The 25,067-nt window shown below is 36.8% G+C and overlaps 1 protein-coding gene across 10 annotated transcripts in view; it reads right to left on the minus strand.

The window, feature by feature from the left end:
* CCDC88A (coiled-coil domain containing 88A) overlaps positions 1 to 25,067 on the minus strand; it is a 144,429-nt gene that overhangs the window by 97,527 nt on the left and 21,835 nt on the right. For 9 of the 10 annotated variants that reach the window (XM_021717152.1, XM_021717151.1, XM_008067207.2 and 6 more), the window contains exons 3-4: positions 14,593 to 14,701; positions 2,634 to 2,703 (exon numbers count right to left, since the gene is read on the minus strand). In XM_021717152.1, coding sequence (XP_021572827.1) covers positions 2,634 to 2,703; positions 14,593 to 14,701 — 179 coding nt within the window. Of the gene's footprint in view, positions 1 to 1,850; positions 1,920 to 2,633; positions 2,704 to 14,592; positions 14,702 to 25,067 lie in introns of those variants that run through there. The other variant, XM_008067205.2, reaches the window with a different exon arrangement.

Consider the following 25,067-nt stretch of genomic DNA (forward strand, 5'->3'; position numbering starts at 1 on the left):
CCAAGTTGCCCAAGCGGGTCTCGAACCCGCGGGGCTCAGGCAATCCACTCACCTCAGCCCACTCCATTTTCATAAATGCTTATATAGTACACCAGGCTGCCAAATCAAGAACCTAGCAAATTATGCTGATATAGGAACATGCCACAGAGGCAGCCAAAATGGCTCCTCCTAGGCCTATTAGTGTTTTCTTACTAAAACAGACATTTTATAATTCATCAACCTATAAAGTTTAAATAGTTTTCTACTCTGCAAGTTCATGAGGATCAGAATCTCAAACGTCTGTTACAGTGAGGCTATTAAATAAATGTATATAATAAGCCAGGTAAAAGTTAATGATCTATGACAGAACTGGAGAGAATATTCCCTGTGCAACAGCATTCAATTAAGATTTTCTTAAAATATTCAGCTGGGGAAAATAATTACTTCTTTGGGCCAGACTTTCACCATCAGGCCAACCTGTCTACCATGAAATCCAAATCTTCTTTTTATACATTTCCTCCTACTCTCCATGAAACAACAGACTTTCTAGTTACACTAAGCCACGTTAATCACCATTATCCCCAAATATGCATACATACACACTCCTCTGCCTTAACTTCTGCAACTCCCTCTGTCCGTCCTTCTTCCCCCATCTCCTCACCCCCTAGCAAACTACTTGATAATCACAATCCTAGGCACAGCTCTATCATCTTCCTTGACCCAATCACCAAATCTCACTAATTTGTCAACTTTAAGAATAATCAATGGTTCAGTATTTTATAGGCCTTAACATCTGTATATATTTCTACTTCATACTAATTATTACATGATTTCCTAGTAATCTGTGTATCTCTCACCAAACCACAAGATCCTCCAGATTATGAACCATTTCTTTATATTCCTGGCCATGTGGAATGGAAAATAATTCATCTACTTTTTTTCAACCTTTTTATTTGTATACTCAAACATCAAAGGGTATCTCTAAAGACTATTTAAACTCCAAATTCACTGCATCTAATTGATAGCTTCCTCTATCAAAGTAGTCACTTGATTTTAGTTTCTATTTTATTATTATTTGTTTTAACTGAGGGGAGGTGGAAGTTGGAGAAGATATACTTGATTTGAATAACATGTAGCCTGTAAGAATAAGTCCATTGTTGAAACTATTAGGTAGCTGTTACTTTTCCTAGTTGTTTAAAAATTAAAACTCTAAAATATCACTTTTTTTCTTTTTTTTTGAGTTGGAGTCTCACTGTGCTGCCCAGGCTGGAGTGCAGTGGCACACTCAGGGCCACTGCAGCCTCAATCTGCTGGGTTCAAGCGATCCTTCTGCCTCAGCCTTCCAAGTAGCTGGGATGCAGGAGTGTGCCACCATGCCCAGCTAATTTTTTGATTTATTGTAGAGATGAGTTCTCGCCAAGTTGCCCAAGCTGGTCTCGAATCTGTGGGCTCAGGTAATCTCCTCACCTCAGCCTCCCAAAATGCTGGGATTATAGGTGTGAACCACCAAAAGCACAGCTAAAATATCACATTTAAGATCAGGCAAACAGCAGAAAATTTTGAAGAAAAAAATTTAAATGATCTAAGAAACTGTTTCTCACCTTTCTATTCAGAAGTAGTTTAACATAGATTAAAACACATCAATCAGTGAGACAAGATTCAAACAACTCTGGCAATGGTAGACAGTAAATATATGAATAGAAATTATTTCAAAATCACTTCTTTTCTAAGGTTATATTCCTTTACATTTATAACTACATATTCTTCTACACTTGTTTATAACAAGATACTAAAAACCATCACAGAAAAGTATCAATTTGCTATAGCAGAAAAACCATTGGCCTTAATATAAAATTTATGTCTGGTCTCACCTACAACTTACAAATATTCAAAGCTTGTTTTCTCTCTGTAAAACGGAATATCACTTCCAACTTCTTCTACAGAGTTGTGAAAAACCTAGAATTAACATAAATGAGCAAGCTTGTGGTAAACACCATAGTAAACCTCTGTTAAAAATTAGACATAAGCCGGGCTCGGTGGCTCAGCCTGTAATCCCGCGCCTTTCGGAGGCTGAGGTGAGTGGATTGCCTGAGCCTGCGGGTTTGAGACCCGCCTGGGCAGTGAGACCTCATCTCTACAATAAATCAAAAAATCAGCCGGGTGTGGTAGCGTATGCCTGTAATTCCGGCTACTCGGAAGGCTGAGGCGGAAGGATCGCCGGAGCCCAGCAGGTCGAGGCTGCGGTGGCCGGGAGCGGCCACTGCACTCCAGTCTGGGCGACAGAGTGAGACTCCAACTCAAAAAAAAAAAGAAAAATTAGACATAATAGCCGGGTGCGGTAGCTAACGCTTATAATCCCAGCAATCTGAGAGGCCAAGGTGCGAAGACTGCCTGAGCCCACAGGGTCAAGACCAGCCTGAGCAACATTGTGAGACCTCATCTCTACAGTAAAAAAAAAATTAGCCGGGCACAGCGGTGCTACTTGGAAGGCTGAGGTGGAAGGATCACCTGAGTCCAGAAGGTTGAGGCTGCAGTGGCTGTCAGCATGCTACTGCACTCCAGCCTGGGCGACAGAGTGAGACTCCAACTCAAAAAAAAAAAAAATTAGACATTATTATCACATATTATCACATTATGTTCATTTTAATACTTACCAGAAAAGGGATTTTTGCCAATGATTAAGATATTTGGCAACGACATCATGATCAACTGCTGTAAAGTCTCCTGTGAAAAGATATCCAATAGTTGTTATATGAGTAATGCTAACTAGGCAATAGCTCATCAAGTTATAACTTATGATTTGTATATTCTTCTGTAGGTATGTTATTTAGCAATAAAAAAAGATATATACGGTTTTAAATCTTTTGTAACTTTAAATTAATGATGTTAATAACTAAAATTATAATACCAGATAGATTTAAGTTAATAATATATTAAATGTCTACAAAGTAAAAGTATCCAAGTCAAACTGATTTAATATTTATTATTTGGAAACGTGAAATTTTAGGTGCTAGAAAATTAAGAAACAATCCTCAATAAAAGAATAAGCTTGTGCACTCTTTTTGTTCTTTTTGTTATTTTTCTCTAAGGGAACTACAAATGTTAACTGATATTAAAATTAAGAAAGCTAACCATTTTATTAAAAATCCTATCTTACTATCATTTCACGAAAGTCAGTTCCTCCTCAGTAAATCATTATTACTCTCCCTTATCTAGAATAGATGTTTAACTTCCTTTAACTTCTGTAAAATTTTAGTGACAAGAACATACATCTGTACATTCTAATGGCACAAGATGATTCAGAAAGAATGAAATGTTTTCAAATTATTCAATGTAGGTAATACATCAAGTATGCATTTTCTGTTTATACCACCTCTTTCCTGAGAAATGAACACATTGTGTCTGCTATTACAATCACTGATACTGATAATATTAAAAAGGTCTGGGATAAATTAGCCTACAGGATGGATGAGTGCCATGTGATAGTACTGAATCTATGATACATTACAGAAATAGTTATGACAGATTCTTGACAAACTGGCTTTGACTACATGTTCAGATATAACTAGTTACTGAGGAATAAGGGTTTTTTTTGGTTTTGGGTGGGTGGGGGGTTTTGAGTTGGAGTCTCACTCTGTTGCCCAGGCTGGAGTGCAGTGGCACGCTCCCAATCACCGTAGCCTCAACCTGCTGGGCTCTGACAATCCTTCCACTTCAGCCTTCCAAGTAGCCAAAACTACAGGCATATGCTACCACGTCAGGCTAATTTTTATTTATTTATTTACTGTAGAGATGAGGTCTCCCCAAGTTGCCCCGGTAAGTCTCAAACCCGCAGGCTCAGGCAATCCACTCACCTCCATCTCCCAAAGGGCTGGGATTACAGGTTGAGCCACTGAGTCCAGAAAGTATTCAACTCTTTCTGAATCCTCTATTTAACTTAATACTATAAGCAAATAACCATGAAAAATAACTAAGAAAAGTTAATTTGTACTTCTTTTTAAAGATGTATAATTTTAGATCCATTAAAGACCTGTCCATGGTTAGTGGGTGGTATGACACCAGATGCTAATTAATCTTTTATCTATAATTCTTTATAGATATAATATTAGAAAGTTTCAAAAAAATGTCTTCAGTATTACATTTATTAAGTCTTTAAAAACTATTACCAAAAATATGCATGCATTTAAATACTCAATATATGCATCATGTTAGATAAAAATATAATTAAGAATATTAAGAATAAATGTCAAATGTCAAAAACAGCTAAAATCAACTATTTTTAAGGCTTTATCATGTCATTCACAGACTTTACCTAACTCTAAAAACACAATAAATATATTAAAGAAAGAGAAAAAGAATATATAAATAAGACCAAGATAAATAAGAGTTTGTTTACTAAGAAAGAGAAACAAACTAAATGACAGTTCAAAGGTGATAATAGGCCAGTTGTGGGAGTTCACGCTTGTAATCCCAGCACTTTGGAAGGCTGAGGCAAGAGGCTTGTCTGAGCCTAGGGGTTCAAGATCAGCCTGGGCAGCTTGACAAGAACTTGTCTCTAAACAAACAAACAAACAAACAAACAATTAGCCAGGCATGGTGGCATGTGCCTGTGGTTCCAGCTACATGGAAGGCTGAGGCAGAAGGATCACCTGAGCCCAGGAGATTGAGACTGTGATGGCCATGCACATGTCACTGCACTCCAGCCTGGGTAACAGAGTGAGACTCCAACTCAAAAACAAAAACAAAGGTGATAACATATATTTCTAAATTAGTGAAGATACTTCATTTATTGTTACTCAAGAGATGGAACCTATAAAAAAGGAGAAAGAAGCCAGGCTGGGTGGCTCAGCCTGTAATCCCGCGCTTTGGGAGGCTGAGGTAAGTGGATTGTCTGAACCCACGGGTTCGAGACCCGCCTGGGCAACTTGGTGAGACCTCATCTCTACAATAAATCAAAAAATCAGCCGGGCGTGGTAGCGGGCGCCTGTAATTCCAGCTACTCGGAAGGCTGAGTCGGAAGGATCGCCAGAGCCCAGCAGGTCGAGGCTGCAGTGGCCGGGAGCAGCCACTGCACTCCAGTCTGGACGACAAAGTGTGAGACTCCAACTCAAAAAAAAAAAAGAGAAAAAGAATGAATTTTACCAATACAACTGAAAGAGAAAAAAAGTTGTAAGAAAACCAGGACAGTCACTCACTCAACAGATTCTTACTGAGTATCAATTACCTGTCAGACATTGTTCTAGACACTGGAAATACAGCATTGAACAAACAGAAATTCCTGCTCTCATGCAATTTACATTTCAGTAGGAGTAGACAAACAATAAAATAAGTAAACGTTACTGGTGTAAGTGATAAGGATAAAAATAAAGCAGAGGATGAGAAAGAGTACTGGTGGAGGTAGAGATGAGGAGAATGTTAAAATTTTTTAAAAGATATGCAGTATTCAAATATACACAATGTGAGTTTGAGTGTTTTCAGGACTATTAAAGCAAAGTTTCATTGACTAGGTAGAAATTCTATTCCAGCAGACATTCCAGAAAGATCTGATGAACTACAATAAGAAAAAGACAGAAAAAAGAAAAAATGGAAAGAGATTACATTACAGAAAATAATAAGCAGAGGTCCCTTGAAAGCTATCACAAGTAGTTTCATTCCACTATGTAATTTTAGTTGGCTTTGTATAAATTTCCTATTAAAAAATAGTATATTAATCATATTTTTTCACTGTCCACATAAAACCTTTTTTTAATTGACATATAGTCATGCACCACATAATAACGGTTTGGTTAATGATGAAATGCATATGTGATGGTGGTCACATAAGATTATAAATGCTGTGTTGTTTTTTGGGGGTTTTTGGTTTTTTTTAGTTGGAGTCACCCAGGCTGGAGTGCAGTGGCATGCTCCCGGCCACTGCAGCCTCGGCCTGCTGGGCCCAGGCGATCCTTCCACCTCAACTTTCCAAGTAGCTGGAACTACAGGCATGCGCCACCACACCTGGCTCATATTTTGGTTTACTGTAGAGACGACGTCTTGCCAAGTTGCCCAGGCTGATCTCAAACCTCTGGGCTCAGGTAATCCTCTCACCCCTGCCTCCCAAAGTGCTGAGATTACAGGCGTGAGCCACCATGCCCAGCCATAATACTGTGTTTTTACCATACCTTACCTATGCTACGATACACAAATATGGGCAACCCCCTCGGGTCCCCTCCCACTGTGGGAGCTTTTCTGTCCTCTGAATAAAGGTGCTTTGTAAAAAAAAAAAAGATACACAAATATCACTGTGCTATAGTTGCCTACAGTAATACGCTATACAGGTTTATGGCCTAGGATCAACAGGCTGCACCACATAGCCTAAGTATTGTAGTAGACTATACCACCTAGGTTTGCATAAGTACATTCTTTGATATTCCTATAACAAAATTGCCTAATGACACATTTCTCAGTGTTCTATCCCCATTTCTCAGTGTTCTACCCCAGCATTAAGGTATACATGACTATACATTACAAATCTGTATGAATAAAAGTTCATGCTGTTAATGCATTGTAAGAAAGACTATTTCAAGTATATACCAGATTAAACATTATTTAGTCACTATTCAAAGATAATTTAAAGTAGGCTCGCCTTCTCACTATAAATCATCTGTAATTCTCTCTTCACAGTAAGAAGTTAAACAACACTTCTGGCAAAGGTTAGGCCTCATTTCCCTTCCTGAATCACCAGAGTTAGCAAACTGCCATCACTAAAACTGCATGCTTCAGTAGAACTAAACATGGGTTCAAAGACTTCTAAAATACTGGGGCTGCCAAAAAAAAAGTATCACAAATAATGCATACACATTTTAAGAGATGCTATTATTACTTTCGAAGTTGAATTTAATTAGGTAGCAATGATGCATGATGTTTGCTAAAAAGACAGTGTTAATCAAATGAATGCTGGCATCACCATGTGACAGGCAAGAAAGTCAAAGAAAATGGTGGAAGCATAGTTGTCGTTCAAGAAGCACAAGACCATTTTGGTATTTAACTTAATACCCCTTGACTTCTACCTATGGGGGACCTTAAAGAATGTGGTACTTAAGGAAACCGACTAACACTACCAGTACTTAGGAAAGAAACTGAAATGGCATGTGCAGCGATACAGGTGGATTTGGTCAACGTTGCTCAAGCAGTAGTTCGCCATAATCAGAAGTGTCTAGACACTGATGGTAACCACTTGGTGCACCTCTTGTAATTGCAAAAGTCAAACGTGACTTGTAGTCATCTTTTGTTATTGGTATATATTGAATACTACAATTTTAATACAGTTTTTTCCTTTCTTAAAGTGTGTATACATTTTTTTGGCACTGTCCATATGTAGGAAAGACAGTCCCTCTTCTGAGACCCATATAATTCAATGCATGATTACACTTATTATAGTATGTATTTGTTCTTCTATCTGTGTTACTAGGGAAAATAATTAAGGCTATTTTATCATATTTTAGTATACTACAGAAAAAAATTAAATGAAGGGTATTAAAAGGAAAGGACATCTTACAAGTGTCAAACATATAATGGAATATAAAACATTTGTTATATAAAAAACATAGAATCTAGTTTTCTTGGCTACTGAATTTTATTAATACTTCAAATATTAGGCCAGGTGCAGTGACTCATGCCTGTAATCCCAGCACTTTCAGAGGCCAAGGCAGGAGGATTGCTTGAGCCCAGGAATTTGAAGCCAGCCTAGGCAACATAGCAGGACCTCCTCCCTACCAAAAATAAATAAATAAATTAGCCAGACATGGTGGCATGCACCTGTAGTCCAGCTACTCAGGAGGATGAAGCAGAAGGATCATTTGAACCCAGGAGGTTAAGGCTGCAGTGAACCGTGATCATGCCACTGCACTCCAGCCTGGGTGACAGAGTAAGATCTTGACTCTTGTCTCAAAAAAACCTCCAAATATATATTATAATAGATGCTAAAGAAAAATCTAAAAAGTATCTGCTTTCTGTAGCATAATGTTCATAATATTCTGTAGAATGGTACTAGATCTGATTTTTAGTTGCTGTTGTTTTTAATAAGTGATATTATGCCACACAAATACTTCCTAATAAATTTAAGTTGCCTAACTGTAACATGCTCTTTTTTGGGGGGGGGGGGCTCGAATGGTTCACATCATTATTTTAATGAAACTTGAAGAATAACTTTTTCATTTAGTACTTATTTAAACTTCACCCAGTATATTCATATCAAACATTAGCTATGACAGGATTTTAAAAATGGACTAGGATTTTTTTACTTGTAAACTGTCTCTGATATTTAAATTTGCCATCTCTCTCTCACTCATAGGAATAAAAATAACTTTAAAAAGAGCCTAAGTAATTTTACAACAGTCATAATTTACTTATTTTCTGACTTGAAAACGTTTAAATACTCATTTTCAAGACATAAAAGACATTTGCTATAGATCAGGTGATTATTTGAAAAGGTCTCAACTACCACTTAACTATAATGAAGTATACACAAAATAAACTTACTGATAATCTAATGTTACCAGTTACCTCTCTCACAAACTTTCATATTACTACTTCACTGTCCTTATACTATTTATCACAATAGAAATTATTTTATTTAGTTGTTTATTTATCTATTATCCCTCTACTAGGACTGAAAGCTCCATGAAAATAGGAATACGGCATGTCCCACACACCACTGCAGCCCCAATGCCAGGTAGAATGACTAGTATTCAATAAACGGGAGCGGCAACTCAACCGCACTTTTTTACAATATAGTGAAAAACAAATCACTTTATATTAAATAGTATAAGTTGGAGCCAATTATTTTATTGTAAAGACATATGGCTTATAATGGAATTCTGAACACTGAGGAACTTATTTATGACAAAAAAAATCAAAATTTTATATATTTTCCTGAAGTGTGGTAACGTGTGAAACAGTCACTAACATGCATTACATGTTCATTGATACCTGTTGTGAAATAGTACTTTGTTTGACATCTTCTATCTGGTATTTTTCTGTTCGAGCAGACAATGCAGTCTCATTTTCTTCCTTCAACATTAATATTATGTAATATATTATCCAGTCTATTGTTTGAAGACAATGTGGAAGGACATACTAGTAATTCCTGAAAACCACTTCTCAACTGATCAATCAGAAGCTTGACAAACTTCATATAGGACATAGGTATTTTTCATTGTTTTTAAATGAGAAACTTCAAGGAAACATATATTTTTGAAAAATTTGCGCTTGCATAATCACCAGCAATCACTTTATGTCTCCTGAGAGGGGACACTGAGTTATTTGTTATTAATAGATTTACAATATTCCCTCAGAGAGAGCATCTGAGTGCAAAGTGTTAACATTTGGACTTCTTCAATCTTGGCACTATTAACATTTTGGGCTGGAGGAATTATGCAATAGATGCTTTAGCTCTGTCCCTAGCTTCCAACCACTAGTAGTATCTCCAGCTGGACAACTAAAAATGTCTTCAGTTATTGACAAATGTCTTCCAGGGCATAAATTCACCATCCATTGAAAATTACTTATCTAAACTGTTGAACTGATTTATTTCACAATTCTCTCCTCCCCAAATCTCTTTGTGACTATACCATCATTAAATAACATGATAATTTGAACACCTGACATGGGCAAGAAGGAAGACAGAGAATAAGAAAGAAACAGTGATAAACAGGAATGAAATACTAATACATGCTACAACATGGGTGAGCCTTGGAATCATAATGCTAAGCAAAAGAAACCAGGCACAAAAGACCACATATTACAAGAGTCTGTATAAAAGTCTAGAAGACAAATCTATAGACAGGAAATAGACTAGTAGTTGCCTAAGGATGAGGCTGAGGGTGGTAATACAGGATTGCGGAAATGAAGAGTGTCTGTTAATAGATACAAGATTTATTTCTAGAGGATGAAAATATTCTAAAATTGAATGTGCTAATGATTGCACAACTCTGTAAATACACTAAAACCATTAAATTGGACACTTTAAATGGGTAAATTGTATGGTATGTAAAGGATATTTCAATAAAGCTGTTACAAAAAACACAAAAGCAGCAGTATATAATACAGAATTAGGTTGCAATGACAAATTAAGACTGATGCGGAAATCTCTTTGCCTTTTGTTTTTTTCCCCCAAGGAATCCCATTACAATTTCCAAGGGAAACTTTCACCTGCCTAAAGAAAACATAAAACCAAAAATCTAGCATTGTTCTAATAAGCACAAAACTGATGAGTTGTCAAAATGAGTCACTTTATCACAAGACTTTTGTTTAAAATATCTAAAATTACTGATATAAAACAACAGTAAGAGAAAAATAGATAATACCATAACTCCTAACTCGGTGAAATAAATTGCAGAAAATGAGAGCCTGAACACTGATAAGTATTAACAATAGAAACATCTCGCACAGATTTTCATTTTTGGCAACAAGGGGGACAGAAGAGAAGGATGGAGGGAGGGAGGGCAGGCAGACAGGCAGATGAAAATACTGGATAATTTTTAATAATGTTTTTAATGTATGACTGAGCTCAAAAGAAAGTAAAAAGATAATTCCCAGTTAAAAGATAAAAAGAGAAAGAAAAAAAAAAAAAACCTGAAACCTGCAAAGGAAGACAAGAGAGAAGCTGACTTTCTTGACCTCTGGTGGAAACAAAAAAACCTGTTTCTCCAAGGATCAGCAATAATGTGGTCCCAGTTTAAAAATAAAATGTGAACTGGATGCAGGGACTTGGACCTGTAATCCCAGCTACTCAGGAAGCTGAGGCAGAAAGGTTACCTGAGCAGGCCATGGGTAGCTCACATCTGTAATCCCAGCACTTTGGGAGGCAGAGGCAAGAGGATTGCCTAAACCCAGGGGTTTGAGACCAACCTGGGCAATTTAGCAAGATCTCGTCTCTACAATAAATCAAAAAATTAGCTGGGCATAGTGGTGTGTGCCTGTAGTTTCAACTACTTTGAAGGCTGAGGCAGAAAGAGTGCCTGAGTCCAGCAGGTGGAGGCTGTGGTAGCCATGAGCGTGCCACTGCACTCTAGCCGGAGTGACAGAGTAAGATTACAACTCAAAAAAAAAAAGTCACTTGAGCCCAGGAGTTGGAGGCTGCAGTGAGCTTTGATCCTGCCACTTCACTCTACCCTGTGCAACAGAGCCAGGACTTACCTTAAAAAGTAAATAAATAAAAATAAAATGTGAACACATACAAACCTAATGTACAAACATATAAATATAGAAAAAAATCCATATACAAGTACATATATTCAGGTGATAATAGTGGTTATACCCTGGAATTGGAACTATGCTTATATTATCTATTTTTTCTAATTTTCTACATCAGTATGACTTCTATATAAAGTTGCTTAAAATAAATTAAGGATGGCTTGGGGTTGATTGTGCAAAAGAAAACAAATCCTCTGAAGCAATGCATCCTCAGTGAAAACACGAAGAATTCCCAAAGATAAAGTTCCTCCAAAATGAGCTCCCAATTAAAACACACAAACACATCACTGCCACCTGTCACCGTGACCACCACCACTACCAGAAGAAACAGCAAGTAGAAAACAAAGGGCAGATTCAGAACACTATGTATTACAGATTTGGGAATATCAGAAATAAAATCTAAAATACAAATATTTTAAATACCAAAAGACATAAAGAAATAAATTAAAAGAATAATTAGTAGACAAAATGAAAAGGCAATGTAAAAAGAACCAAACAGAACTTCTAGAATTAAAAGATATATATAATCAATTGGCTCAACAGAAGATTTGACAAGGTTAAGAAGTAAATTAGTAAACTGGAGAGAGAGTTCTAAAACCAATATTCAGAATGCAACATAAGCTCGATAATATAAAAGAAAGTATAATAATTAATTAAAGGAGTAAGAAAGTCTAATATACATATAGAAACAGCTGAAGAAGGCTGGGTATGGTGGCTTACACCTATAATCCCAATACTCTGGGAGGCAGAGGCAAGAGGATTGCCTGTGCCCAAAGGTTCAAAGACCAGCCTGGGGCAACTTGAGGAGACCTCGTCTCTACAATAAATCAAAAACAATTAGCTTGGTGTGGTGGTGCACACCTGTGGTTCCAGCTACTTGGAAGTCTGAGGCAGAAGGATCACCTGAGCCCAGCAGGTAGAGGTTGTAGTGGCCATGAGCATACCAGTGTACTCCATCCTGGGCAAAAGAGTGAGAGTGAGACTGACTCAGACTCAGGAAAAAAAAAAAAAAAAAGAAATAGCTGGATATCAGATTAGTAGAATAGAAAAGTGGTAATACTAAAAGAGACAACATTAAAAGCAGCTTGGAGAGAAAAAATAAGACAGTTTAAACTAGGAACAAAAATTAGACTGATAGCTGACTTTTCCAGAGCAAATGGGATCTAGAAACAGAAGAATCAAATCTACAAATCACAAAGAGAAAAATAATTGCCAACCTAAAACTTCATACTCAACAAAACTATCTTTCAAAAACAAGAGTGAAATAAAGGCGTTTTCAGACATGTAAGCATTCTCAACATTTATTAACTTTATCAGCAAACCCTCTCTAAACAAATATTTAAAGAATGTACTTCAGTAAGAAAATGGTACCCCAAAAAGAGAAAATGGCACAAAAAGGTCTGAGATACAAAGGAGAAAAAAAAAGAAAAAGAAAAACATGTAGTTTGAACTAAAGAAAACTGGCTTTATTTAATAGTACTTTCTTCTTTTTTGTTTTAAAGCAGGATTTATTGAGAGGACAGAAAAGCTCCCACAGTGGGAGAGGACCCCAAGGGGTGGCCCCACAGTACTTTCAATATCAAATTTAAAACTAGACCAGACATGGTGGCTCATGCCTTTAATCCCAGCACTTTGGGAGACCAAGGCAGGAGTATCACCCGAGCCCAGGAGTTCGAGACCAGCCTGGGCAACATAGTGAGACCCCTCTCTCCACAAAAACAAAACATACAAAAAACTAGCCAGGCATGATGATGTGTGCCTGTAGTTCCAGTTACTTGGGAGTCTGAGGTGGGAGGATCATTTCAGCCCAGACATTCAAGGCTGTGGTGAGCCATGATCGTGCCACTGTACTCCAGTCTGGGAAACAGACTAAGACTCCAACTCCAAAAATAAAAAATAACAAAATGAAACTAAAATACAAGGTTGAGTATAAAAGTCATAAAAGAAAATGACTAGAATTAAAGTATTCTATGATCACAGTACTATTTCATAAAAGGGTAAAGATATTGACTAATTTTGACCTTTGCTATGTTAAGTAGAAAAGGTATAATTTCAAGAGTGGCCTCTGAAAAAAGTGAAAATAGAGTGAAAAAAAAATCTTAAACTAGTAGATAGAAAAAAATAGTAGGAATAATTACAGATATATGATTCAACTATTCAAAACATCTAACAATTTTAAACTCATATGCACCTAACAATATAGCTTCAAAATATATAAAAGAAAACTTGATAAATCCATTATCATCTAGGATATTTCAACTCATCTTCCTCAATAACTAATAGCTTGAGAGACAAATCATTAAGACTGCAAAAAATTTGCACAGGCTGGGCACAGTGGCTCTTGCCTCTAATCTCAATGCTTTGGGAGGCTGAAGTGGGAGGACTACTTGAGGCCAGGGATTCGAGAACAGCCTAGGTAACACAGCGAGACCCTGTCTCTACAAAGAATTTTTAAAAACTTAGCTAGGTATGACAGTTGTATGCCTGTAGTCCTAGTTACTTAAGGGCCAGCGCAGGAAAATCACTTGAGTACAGGAGTTTAAGGTTACAGTGAGCTATGATCTTGCTATTGTACTCCAGCCTGGACAATAGAGCAAAACCCTATCTCAGGAAAAAAAAAAAAAGATTTGAACACTACAGTTAACAAAGTTGCTTAAACTCTATACCCAAACAATTGGAGAATACATTATTTTTCAAGCACACATGGAACATTAATAAAAACTGACAACGTACTAGGATAACCTACATAATTAACAAATATCAAAGAATCAGTATCATGGAAACCACATTTTTTGACCAACAATCAAAATCAAAAAAGATCTTGAAAAATACCTCATGTATAAAAACTTAAAAGCATACTTCTAAATACTCATAGGTAAAATAAATCATAGCAGAAATTAGAAAATGCATAGAATAAACATCTTTAAATATATACCGTATCAAAATCTGTGTGTTGCATCTATAGGAATTCTTAGAAATACATTAAAAACTTTAAGAATGTTCATACTTAAAAACTGAAATATGCATCCAATTTAGGGTTTTTTTTTTTTTTAAAAAGGCAGTAAAAGAACACTTTTCAAGGTATCATTTATGAAGGCTAACAACAAAGTGTTACACTATGCAAATTCTTAGAAACTGGTTTTAAAAATAGTTAAAATGCAGCAACCATTTGTAATATTAGATAATTATGAAGTACTTGTTTGTAACTTTAACATTCATAAGAAATAAACTCTTACTTACATTCTATCTGCAGCAAATAAACCAAGACCTGGCATATAATAAGCATTTAAGCATTTAATATTTGTTAGATGATTGATACTAAATAACACAAAAATGTAAGTAGCTCTTAAAATATCAGATGAAAAAAAGACCACTTACCTGGTAATAAAATTTTATCTGTTTCACCAAAATGGATAAATTATGAATTCTAAGTGAGGCATCATTGTTGACTTTTTTATTTACTCTCTGGCTCTCCGATTTAGGATTACTGTAAGAAATTTTAAAAATACTTTAAACTAAAATTACACTGAGACACAACTATCAATCTAAGATAACTAAAATTAATCATATAACACATTTTTTATTTAAACAAATTGAGCGTTCATCTGCATTAACAGAGTTGATCCAAAAGGACAGATTAATACTTTGACATGTATTACATGTGCTTTTAATTAAATAACTGCATCTGATATGCCTAAAGCAAGAGCAAAATAAATCTGAAACCTAAGTTAGATATTGTCCTTCATTTCCATTATGCTGCTCCACAATTCCTGAGATGAATAACTGTTGTTTCCTTTCAATATATATTTCCATTATCCAAAATAAATCCATTTAAAATATGAGTTAATAACCAATAAATGTTATTTCTCCTCACTGGGTAGTGGGGATATTTGAACAAGCATCGTTCCAGAGAAATAAGGACAAAGTAGAAAACACATGTTAACACTTTTATCTTGGGTTATATCGTAGTTTCAATGAAAGCAAAGGGCTGAATGATACGGAGGTAGCAAAAAGTAAAGAAGAAAAATAGTTGTGCTATGGTTAAGAATGAGAAACTCAAGTAAAAGCGGTGATACCAGAACAGAAATTTAAGTTGAGACCAGAACACAAACAGGTTTAAGTTAGTTCCTCATTAGGGCAAAGAGACCAGACCAGAGAAAACCATTAACAAGTGAAATGGCAGACAACAAATCAGGATACCCTGTGCAAAGTCTGAGTCCAGAATATCAGAAAGCAAGAATCTAAGCAGTTGCTGGAACAGTGTATTATCCCCATGAGTACAGAATTTAGATACAGGTACCACTATACAAGGATGCAGAGAAGTAAAGAAATTGACACCTATCCTATCCAAAAGGGACTACAAACTGTGAATAGAAAAATTCATTCCTTAATCTGTCCTTTTTATGCAATCCATTGCACTCCAGTTCCTTCCCTAAACAGAATGGATTCTATGGTGCTTTATTCCAGCAGTTTTCAAACTTTTAGGTCTTATAACCCCTTTATAATTGTAAATGATGACTCCAAACAATGTTTGGTTTTTATGGGCTATATTTATTTGATATTTACATATTGGAAGTTAAGACTGAGAAAATTTCAAAGTTATTTATTTACTAACTCATTTTTTAAAAATGCTAACGAACACCAAACAAAACAATACTTAGTAAGAAAGAGTGAATAATATTTTACAAATCTCTTTACTGTCTGGTTTAATTTTTTAAAACCAGACTTATTCTCATCTTTGGATCTTCAATCACTTGTGTTATTTTGGTTCAAGTATATATGAAGAAATTTCAGCCTCACACATGTAGTTAGAAGTCAAAACCACTGCTTTACTTCAATCATTTGCTTGCTAGTACTCCCACTGATCTTATTTTGTCCTTTGACCACACTCTCAGTCAATTCTCGACTTTGGATCATTTCAACCACCTACACTGAGATTGCTCACAGGACTTGCTAAGAAAATGATACACTCAAACTAACTTAAAATAGGAAGGGGTAGCTATTACAAGAAGGAAGAAAGCAGGCAAACTCTTGCCATAAAGAACTAGAAAACTGGACAAAACATGAAAATATTGTTTTCAAACTTTAGATAACAGGTAAGGCAAGGCTATAATCCTTAGCTAGGTTCTCTCTAATAAGGCCGTGAGATACTTTCCAGAACAAGATACAGGGAGAGAGGAAGTCCGAGTCTCAGTGAACTTGAGAAGAAAAAACTGGAGTTTGTGGATGCTGTATTGACTGACACATTCAGAGAAGAATACCAGGGAAAAGGGAGCTACACTAACAAAGAGCTTCAAAAGTCTGTCTTTAAGCTTTTGCCTAAGTTGTGCATATATACCCTAAAACTCTCCAAGGCTAAGCGGAGAACAAGCTTACAGGAAAGATGTAAGCTAAACAATTCTCAAAGCTCAAGAGGTACAAAGAGAAACTTGCGTTCTGACCAGCCAGAGTGGAGGAGAGGCCTTAATGAATATCCAGAGCATTTAGTGGAGACCTCAGAAATCATGACTTAGAAGTAGGGCTAAATTAGCAGTTGGGTAAAAGCTATTCAAAACTTCCCTAACACTTAAAAACAAGACTTCAAAGGTCCAAGCTGATTTGCAAGTAAATTGACAACCTGCCAAAACAAAATTCATCACGTTAAAGGACAAGATCCAGACACTCCATGATGTAATGACTACAATGTTCAGCATACAATAGAAAACTAACACAGCTGGGTGTGGTGGCTCAAGCCTGTAACCCCAGCACTCTAGGAGGCTGAGGTGAGGGAATTGCCCAAGCCCACGGGTTCGAGAACAGCCTGGACAGCCTGGCAAGACCTCATCTCTACAATAAATCAAAAACTTAGCCGAGCGTAGTAACACATGCCTGTAGTTCTGGCTACTTGGAAGGCTGAGGCAGCTGACCTGAGCCTAGCTGATCAACACTGAGATGGCTGCGAGGGTGCCACTGCACTCCAGCCTGGACAATGGAGTGAGATTTCAATTCAAAAAAAGAAAAAAGAGAAAATTAACAGACATACAAAAGATCAGAAAAATGTGATCAATAACCAGGAAAGCAAATGGAAACAGTCAATAGAAACAGACCCAGATTGGTGGCTCAGCGTGTAATCCCAGCACTTTGGGAGGCTGAGGCTAGTGGACTGCCTGAGCCTGCAGGTTCGAGACCAGCGCAGACAACCCGGTGAAACCACGTCTCTACAATAAATTTAAAAAAATAAAAAAATAAATTTTGCCAGGTGTAATAGCACACGCCTGTAGTTCCGACTACTTGGAAGGCTGAGACAGAAGGATCGCCAGAGCCCAGCAGGTCGACACTGGAGTGGCCGCAAGTGTGCCAAAAAAAAAAAAAGAAAGAAAGAAACAGACCCAGAAATGAAAGAGATCATGGAAACAGTAGACAAGAACTTTAAAACAGCCATTATAAACATGCTAAAGGATTCAAAGAAAAACATGAACATTAAGTACACAGAAATGGAAACTATTTTTATAAGAAACCCAAATAGGACTTCTAAAAACTGAAAAATGTAGTATCTTGAAGTGAAAGATTCTTGAGCTTAACCACAGATTAGAAATTGTGTAACAAGCCAGGTGCAGGGGCTCATGCCTGTAACCCCAATGCATTTGGGAGGCCTAGGTAGGAAGATGGCTTGAAGTCAGTTTGGGCTTAAAAAAAAAAGAAGAAACTGTATATCAAAAGATTAGTCAACTTGAAGACACAACAATAAAAACAATCTAAAGAAGCATGGAAGAAGAGAGGAAAAAAAGCTAAAATGAATGAGCAGAGATAAGTGATCAAAAGGGCAATATTAAACTTACAGTAAAGCTGCCTAAATAGTACAGTTTTTTCTTCAACCACTTGAGAATTGCTGGCCTGATATTCAATAATCCCTGAATATGTTAGTGCTTACTTCCTACACAGACATATTACTATAAAAATCTGAATATATTTAATGATGATATCTACTATATGGTCCAATCTTAAGAACCCATTCAAATTTCCCTACTTGTCCCATAAGAAATGGATGTCTTTCATAGGAAATAAATCCAATTCAGAATCACACTGGATTGCAGTCTTTAGTCTCTTTCAGCAGGCAGTTTCTCAGCCTTTGCTTGAAGTACATGAACCAGACATTTTAGAAGGTTGGAGACCATTTATTTCATAGAAAGTCTCTCAACTGGGTTTGTCTGGTTAGACTGTGTCTGACTCATAATCAGACATGCTGTGTTCTTTTCAATGCACCCTATTAATATATGGGCCTGGCTTGATTCTGTGCTCTCCTTTATGTTTCACTGGTCTATTTATATAGTCCTATGTCAACAGCACCATCACAGTTCTGTAAATCTTCAAGGAAGAGATTCACTCTCACCCAGACTGGAGTGCAATGGCACACTCAGGGCTACCACAACCTTGACCAGCTAGGCTCAGCCTTCCAAGCAGTTGGAAGTGCAGCACGCACCAAGCCTGGCTAATTTTTTGATTTATTGTAGAGACGAGGTCCTGCCAAGTTGCCCAGGCTTGTCTCAAACACCTGTACTCAGGCAATCCTCTCACCTCCACCTCCCAAAGTGCTAGGATTACAGATGTGAGACACTGTGCCCAGCATAGTTCTATACATCTTGATGTCTGGTAGGGCAAGACTCCTTGCTTAAATTCTTTCTCAAATTCATCTTAACTACTCATGGCCCTTGACAATTTTTAGGATCAACTTGTCATATTTCTGCACAAAAAATTCTAAAACCTCCTAAGATTTTGACTGAAATTACACTCAATCTACATATTAAGAGAGAACTGACAACTTAAGATCCCTCTATCTCCCTCACTGATAAGGATGGTACATCTCTACATTCACTCAGCTTTTCTTCAAAACCACTTTATAATTTTCTCCAGAAAGACCTTTAATTATATTTATTTCTAAAAGCTTATAGTTTCTATTAAAATTAACATAATATTTAAAAAATATATTTTGCTAGTAGGTTAATGCTATTTTTGTATATTGCCTTTATCTTTAGCAACCATGCTAACTTTTTTTATTCAACAAGTTGTCTGCTCATGTCCTTAAAAGTTCTCTTGAATATAATTTATTATATAATTTGTTGACTATAATTTTCCATACTGATAATCATCCCAACACCATTTACTTAAAGAGTTTATCATTTTCCAGTGATCTCTATGATACACCAGATTCCCATATAACTGTGGGTCTACTTTTGGAGTCTGTTCTGTTCCACTAACCAATTTATCTATTCCTATGCCATTAAAACCTTTTTTATATTACTATAGTTTTATTATTATCTCAATTCTACAAGGACATGCTACTTTCCTTTGTTGTTTTGTTTTCTAAACTGTCTTGGTTAGTCAAACACATCACTCTTTTCTATAACTTTAGGATAATTGTTAGTTTCTATGAAAAATGTTATTGGTATTTACTGGCATTTTACTAATATTAATTTGATTAAAAACCAGTATTTCAATTCCATCAGTAAAATTTTAAAATTTCCTCAAGGTCTTATATGTCTTTTTTTTTTTCTTACTTGGGTTTTGGTTACTTTTGTGAAATAAATTTTTTTCTATTATGTTGACGACTATTCGTCATTGCTGGTGTATAACAGGAAAACTGTGAAGTTTTTTAATGCTGAACTTCTAATTAACCACCTATTGAAACTTACTTTACTCAGTTCTTGCTCTCGGGTTTTTAAGATTTAAAAAGAAAATTATACTAACAGCAAATGACATTTTATTTCCTGCTTTCCAATCTTGTATCTCATTTCTGTTTCTTTACTTATTAACAAATAGTAGTAGAGATAACAGATATCCTTACCTTATTGTTCTCAATTTTTTTTTTTTGAGTTGGAGTATCTGTCGCCCAGACTGGAGTGCAGTGGCCGCTCCTGGCCACTGCAGCCTCGACCTGCTGGGCTCCGGCGATCCTTCCGCCTCAGCCTTCCAAGTAGCTGGAACTACAGGCGCGCACGACCACGCCCGGCTAATTTTTTGATTTATTGTAGAGATGAGGTCTCACCAAGTTGCCCAGGCGGGTCTCGAACCCGCGGGCTCAGGCAATCCACTCACCTCAAGCTCCCAAAGGCGCGGGATTATAGGCTGAGCCACCGAGCCCAGCTTATTGTTCTCAAATTTAACGGGACCATTTTTAATGTTTTACCATCAATGTGTAATGTTTGCTGTAATTTTCTGACAGATACCATCTATCAGATTAGGCTTCCTTTGATTTATATTCAGTATCTAAATGGATGCTGAACTTTCCAATTTTTTGAGACAGGGTCATGCTCTGTTGTCCTGGTTGGAGTACAGTAGTGCAATCATAGCTCACTATAGCCTCAAACTTGTGGGCTCAAGGAATCCTCCTCAGTCTCCTAAGTAGTTGAGACTACAGATCTGCACTACCATGCCCAGCTAATTTTTTTGGAGATGGGGGTCTCACTATGTTGCTCAGGCTGACCTCAAGTTATCCTCCTCCCTGAGTCTCCTGAGTAGCTGGGACTACAGGGCGAACCACAACATGCCCGGTACATTCAGTTTTCCCTACATCTACTCCCATCTTATTCTTCTCATTTAATATGTTAAAATAGTGAGTTACATCTTCTAATTATCATCCTCAATGTCTTAGACCACACATTCTCTCAACCCCATCCTACAGTACAACAATTATTTCCTTTTTTGGTATAGAACTTTATCATAGGTCTCTCAATACCTAAATGCCTTTTTGATTCTCACTTCTCACTAGACTGTAAGCTCCCTGACAACAGGGACCATATCTTGTTCATATTCTTATTTCTAAAAATTAGCATATTTCCTAACACAAATATTATTTAAATAAATAAAAAGAATAAACAATTAAATACTAAGCATAGTGTTTTTAAAATTGTTGCTTTCTAATTAGAGTTATGAGATGAAATCCTTCAAGCTAACAACTCACTTGGCAGCCCGGAATAGGTACATCTAATAAGGTTTCTGTCTCAAAGATTACTTGAATTAACAGAGTCCTAAACTATAATTTGGTATCGGCAGAGCAAGAGAGAATACTAATAAGGCAGGCTAAATATGCCTTGTGACCAAATTATGCTTAGCGCAAGATGAATAATGAGTAAAATCACAACAGCCCAAAGCAAATGAGAGTTTAAATGAAAAGTGAGTACCTCAAGTAAAAGCATCAACCAGAACCAATCACTTATAAAAACTAGGAGACTACACTACAGAAGTCAGATCATGTGACATGGTAGACAAGGAAAAACAGCAGCACGGCCATGAAGTCATGGTAGAGCTGAAGGGAAAATCTTGTTTTATGTAACCTGAACTCAGGAACCTTTTTAGTAAGTTAAATAAATATTCACTAAGTACTTACTACACTGACCACATCACTTAATGTACAAAAACTTGGTTTAGTCAAGTTATTGTGGACAAAAGTATACTTTTAATTGGGAGAACAGAATAGGAAAAACCCCAATAATAAAAATGTTAGGTATACCTACAGTGATATACATTTCATTTGCAATCATAGACAGTCAATAAATACCTTTCCTCTCTAACCTTCTTCTTTTTTTTTATTTTTTATTTTTTTTTTTGAGTTGGAGTCTCACTCTGTTGCCCAGACTGGAGTGCAGTGGCCGTTTCCGGCCACTGCAGTCTCGCCTGCTGGGCTCCAGCGATCCTTCCGCCTCAGCCTTCCGAGTAGCCGGAATTACAGGCACGCGCTACCACACCTGGCTGATTTTTTGATTTATTGTAGAGATGAGGTCTCGCTGCCCGGACGGGTCTCGAACCCGCGGGCTCAGGCAATCCACTCACCTCAGCATCCCAAAGGCGTGGGATTACAGGCTGAGCCACCAGGCCCGGCTTTTTTTTTTTTTATTTCTATTTCCTTTTTTTTTGAGTCAGAGTCTCACTCTGTCACCCAGGCTGGAGTGCAGTGGCCTGCTCACAGTCACCTCAGTGTCAGCCTGCTGGGCTCAGGCAATCCACCTCAGCCTTCCAAGTAGCCAGAACTACAGGCGCGCACAACCACGCCCAGCTAATTTTTTGATATATTACTAGCTTGAACTTTGATTTTCTGATTCATGGTGAAACCAGGTGCTTTAAAGTATTTTCTAGGTCTTAACGTGGTCAGTGTGTGAATAGGAGACAGTCATGGGTGAGTAATTCAAATACAGAATAAAGAAAATAGAGGCCAGGCATGCTGGCTGAAGCCTGTAGTCCCAGCACTTTGGGAGGGGGAGGTGAGAGGACTACCTTAGCCCAAGGGCTCGAGACCAGCCTGGACAACTTAGCGAGACCTCATCTCTACAATAAATAAAAAAATTAGCCAGGTGTGGTGGGTCGTGCTTATGGCTCCAGCTGTTTGGAAGGCTGAGGCAGAAAGATCACCTGAGCCTAGCAGGTTGGGGCTGCAGTGGGCATGAGCATGCTACTGCACTTCAGTCTGGGAGACAGAATGAGACTTCTACTCAAAAAAAAAAAAAATAGTTTTAGAAATGTCATCTGTAAAACCCATATGTATAATATATCACTGTTTTACTGTGTTGTTTGAACATATTCCCATTTCTATTTTTACATAAGTAATAAAACTAAAGATGATTCATTACCTCCCTCCCAGTTCATTCAGTGTTATTTTATAAACCTGAGTATTTAAATCTGACAATAAGTATTTAAGAAAAACATAATATTACTACTGAAAATATATATAAAGTATTAAAAACTATATGTATTTATAGTTTAGGCTCATTACTATATGACAATATGCAATTTGAATTATACTTTGGGATGTATAATATTCTAATAAACACATGGCAATTTCAGTCCTTTAATAAATTTCATAATGTAAATGCTATCTTTGTCCCTGATAAAGAGTTGTTATCAAGTTTCTCTGTTTTCTTTTTTTTTGGAGTTGGAGTCTCACTCTGTTGCCCAGGTTGGAGTGCAGTGGCACACTCACAGCCAACCCCGTGTCAATCTGTTGGGCTCCGGCGATGATTCCACCTCAGTCTTCCAAGTAGCCGGAACTACATGCGCGCTACCACGTCCAGTTAATTTATTTATTGTAGAGATGAGGTCTGGCCAAGTTGCCCAGGCTGGTCTTGAACCCTTGTACTCAGGCAATCCACTAGCCTCGGCCTCCCAAAGTGCTGGGATTACAGGTGGAGGCACCGAGCCCAGTCTGTTTTCTTAAACGTGATTTTTTTTTCAAACAAAGTTGTGAAGTTTATCTTTAAATTTTGAGTTCAATGTTTCTCACACGATATCTTGAAATTCATTCAGTTGTCAAGAAGTTCTATAATCTCCTTTGCATAAAGCTCTTCAAAGAATGAGCAAGTTTTCAAAATTTAGAATTTTGGTTTGCTCAAAATCTTTCAAGAATTTTTTGCTAAAAAATACATGTTTTATATTAAGCTTTTTAGCCTTTTTTCAGACTGCTTTTAACAATTAAGATAATTCTGAGTATAAAAGGAGGGAATTGTTTAAGTTGTTATATACTAATAATACCAAAATAAATTATTTTAGAAATCTGAGGAAAAATGAAAAATGTAACTTAAATAAGCTAGAGAAAGTATTTCAAAAACTGAGAGAAAAATATTTCAACACCAAAATTAACCTCATAATCAATAAAACAAAAATTTTTTCTATATCCTTTTATAAAACTGGGCTGTTTTGTGCCTACAAATTTTTGAAATGAATATACAGGATATGAGGAGATTTCTATGCTCTAGTAGACTCATTAGGAAACCCAATAGAATCATGGAGTTCTTTGAGCAGGCACTCCAAACTACCAGCTGTAGACACTAATCTACATTGTACCTATTTGATAGTGATTTTAGTATGAAAACAGAAAAGTTACAACTTCTTTATAATCATTAGATTATTATATCATAGTCTATTATCATCTACTTGGAGCCCAAAATAACCAGCACTCTAGGCATGGATCTGGAAAGCAATAAACTTTCAATTACAAGGCTCAGGTTTCCCATTTGATGCATACCTAATTTGAGTAAGGGTCATACTGACATATGTTAGGATCATGGAAGATAGGCCTTTTCACCCCTAAGATGTGATCTCTTTATGTGAGAAAGACTGCTCTCAGTCCTAAATTCCAAGTCCATGAAAAATAGTTGACTAGCACTGGGCACAGTGATTGTGCCACTGCACTCCAGCCTAGGTAACAGAGTGAAACCCCCAACTCAAACAAATCAAAACAAAACAAAAACAAGCAAACAAAAAAACACTGATTACTGATTTAACTAAATTTGTGATAACTATATTAAAAGGCCAGGGTAAGTAGAAATACAGACAGGGGCATTAAAAAAAAAAGATAAAATCTTATCTACCATTATCAAGAAGTCAATAGGTATTGTCTAAAAGGGATAATCAAGAAATATCAGCCCAGGCATGATGGTTCATTCCTGTAATCCAAGCACTTTGGGAGGCCAAGGAGAAAGGACTGCTTGAGCCCAGGAGTTCAAGACCAGCCAGGCAACATGGTGAAGCCTTGTCTCTACAATAAATCAAAAAATTAGCCAGGTGGTGGGCACATGCCTGTAGTCGCAACTACTTGAAAGGCTGAGGCAGAAGGATCACCTGAGTCCAGCAGGTTGAGGCTGCAGAAGCCCTGATTGCGCTGCTGCACTCCTGCCTGGGTAACAGAGCAACACTCCAATTCAAAAAGAAAGAAATACCAGAGTAGGCTTATTATCACTATATATGGAACTAAATAACAGAATAAATTGTTAAAAATAAAAAGTTGAAGAAATTTTTAACTCTGGAGATCTGAAATGAGATGTGAAGAGGGATAGAGCAGAGGATTGCTGTTTTTCACTATGAACCTTTGGTATTAACTACTACTT

Source organism: Carlito syrichta, unplaced genomic scaffold, assembly GCF_000164805.1.
Source record: "Carlito syrichta isolate Samal-C Ts95f unplaced genomic scaffold, Tarsius_syrichta-2.0.1 Scaffold309408, whole genome shotgun sequence".
NCBI lineage: Eukaryota > Metazoa > Chordata > Mammalia > Primates > Tarsiidae > Carlito > Carlito syrichta.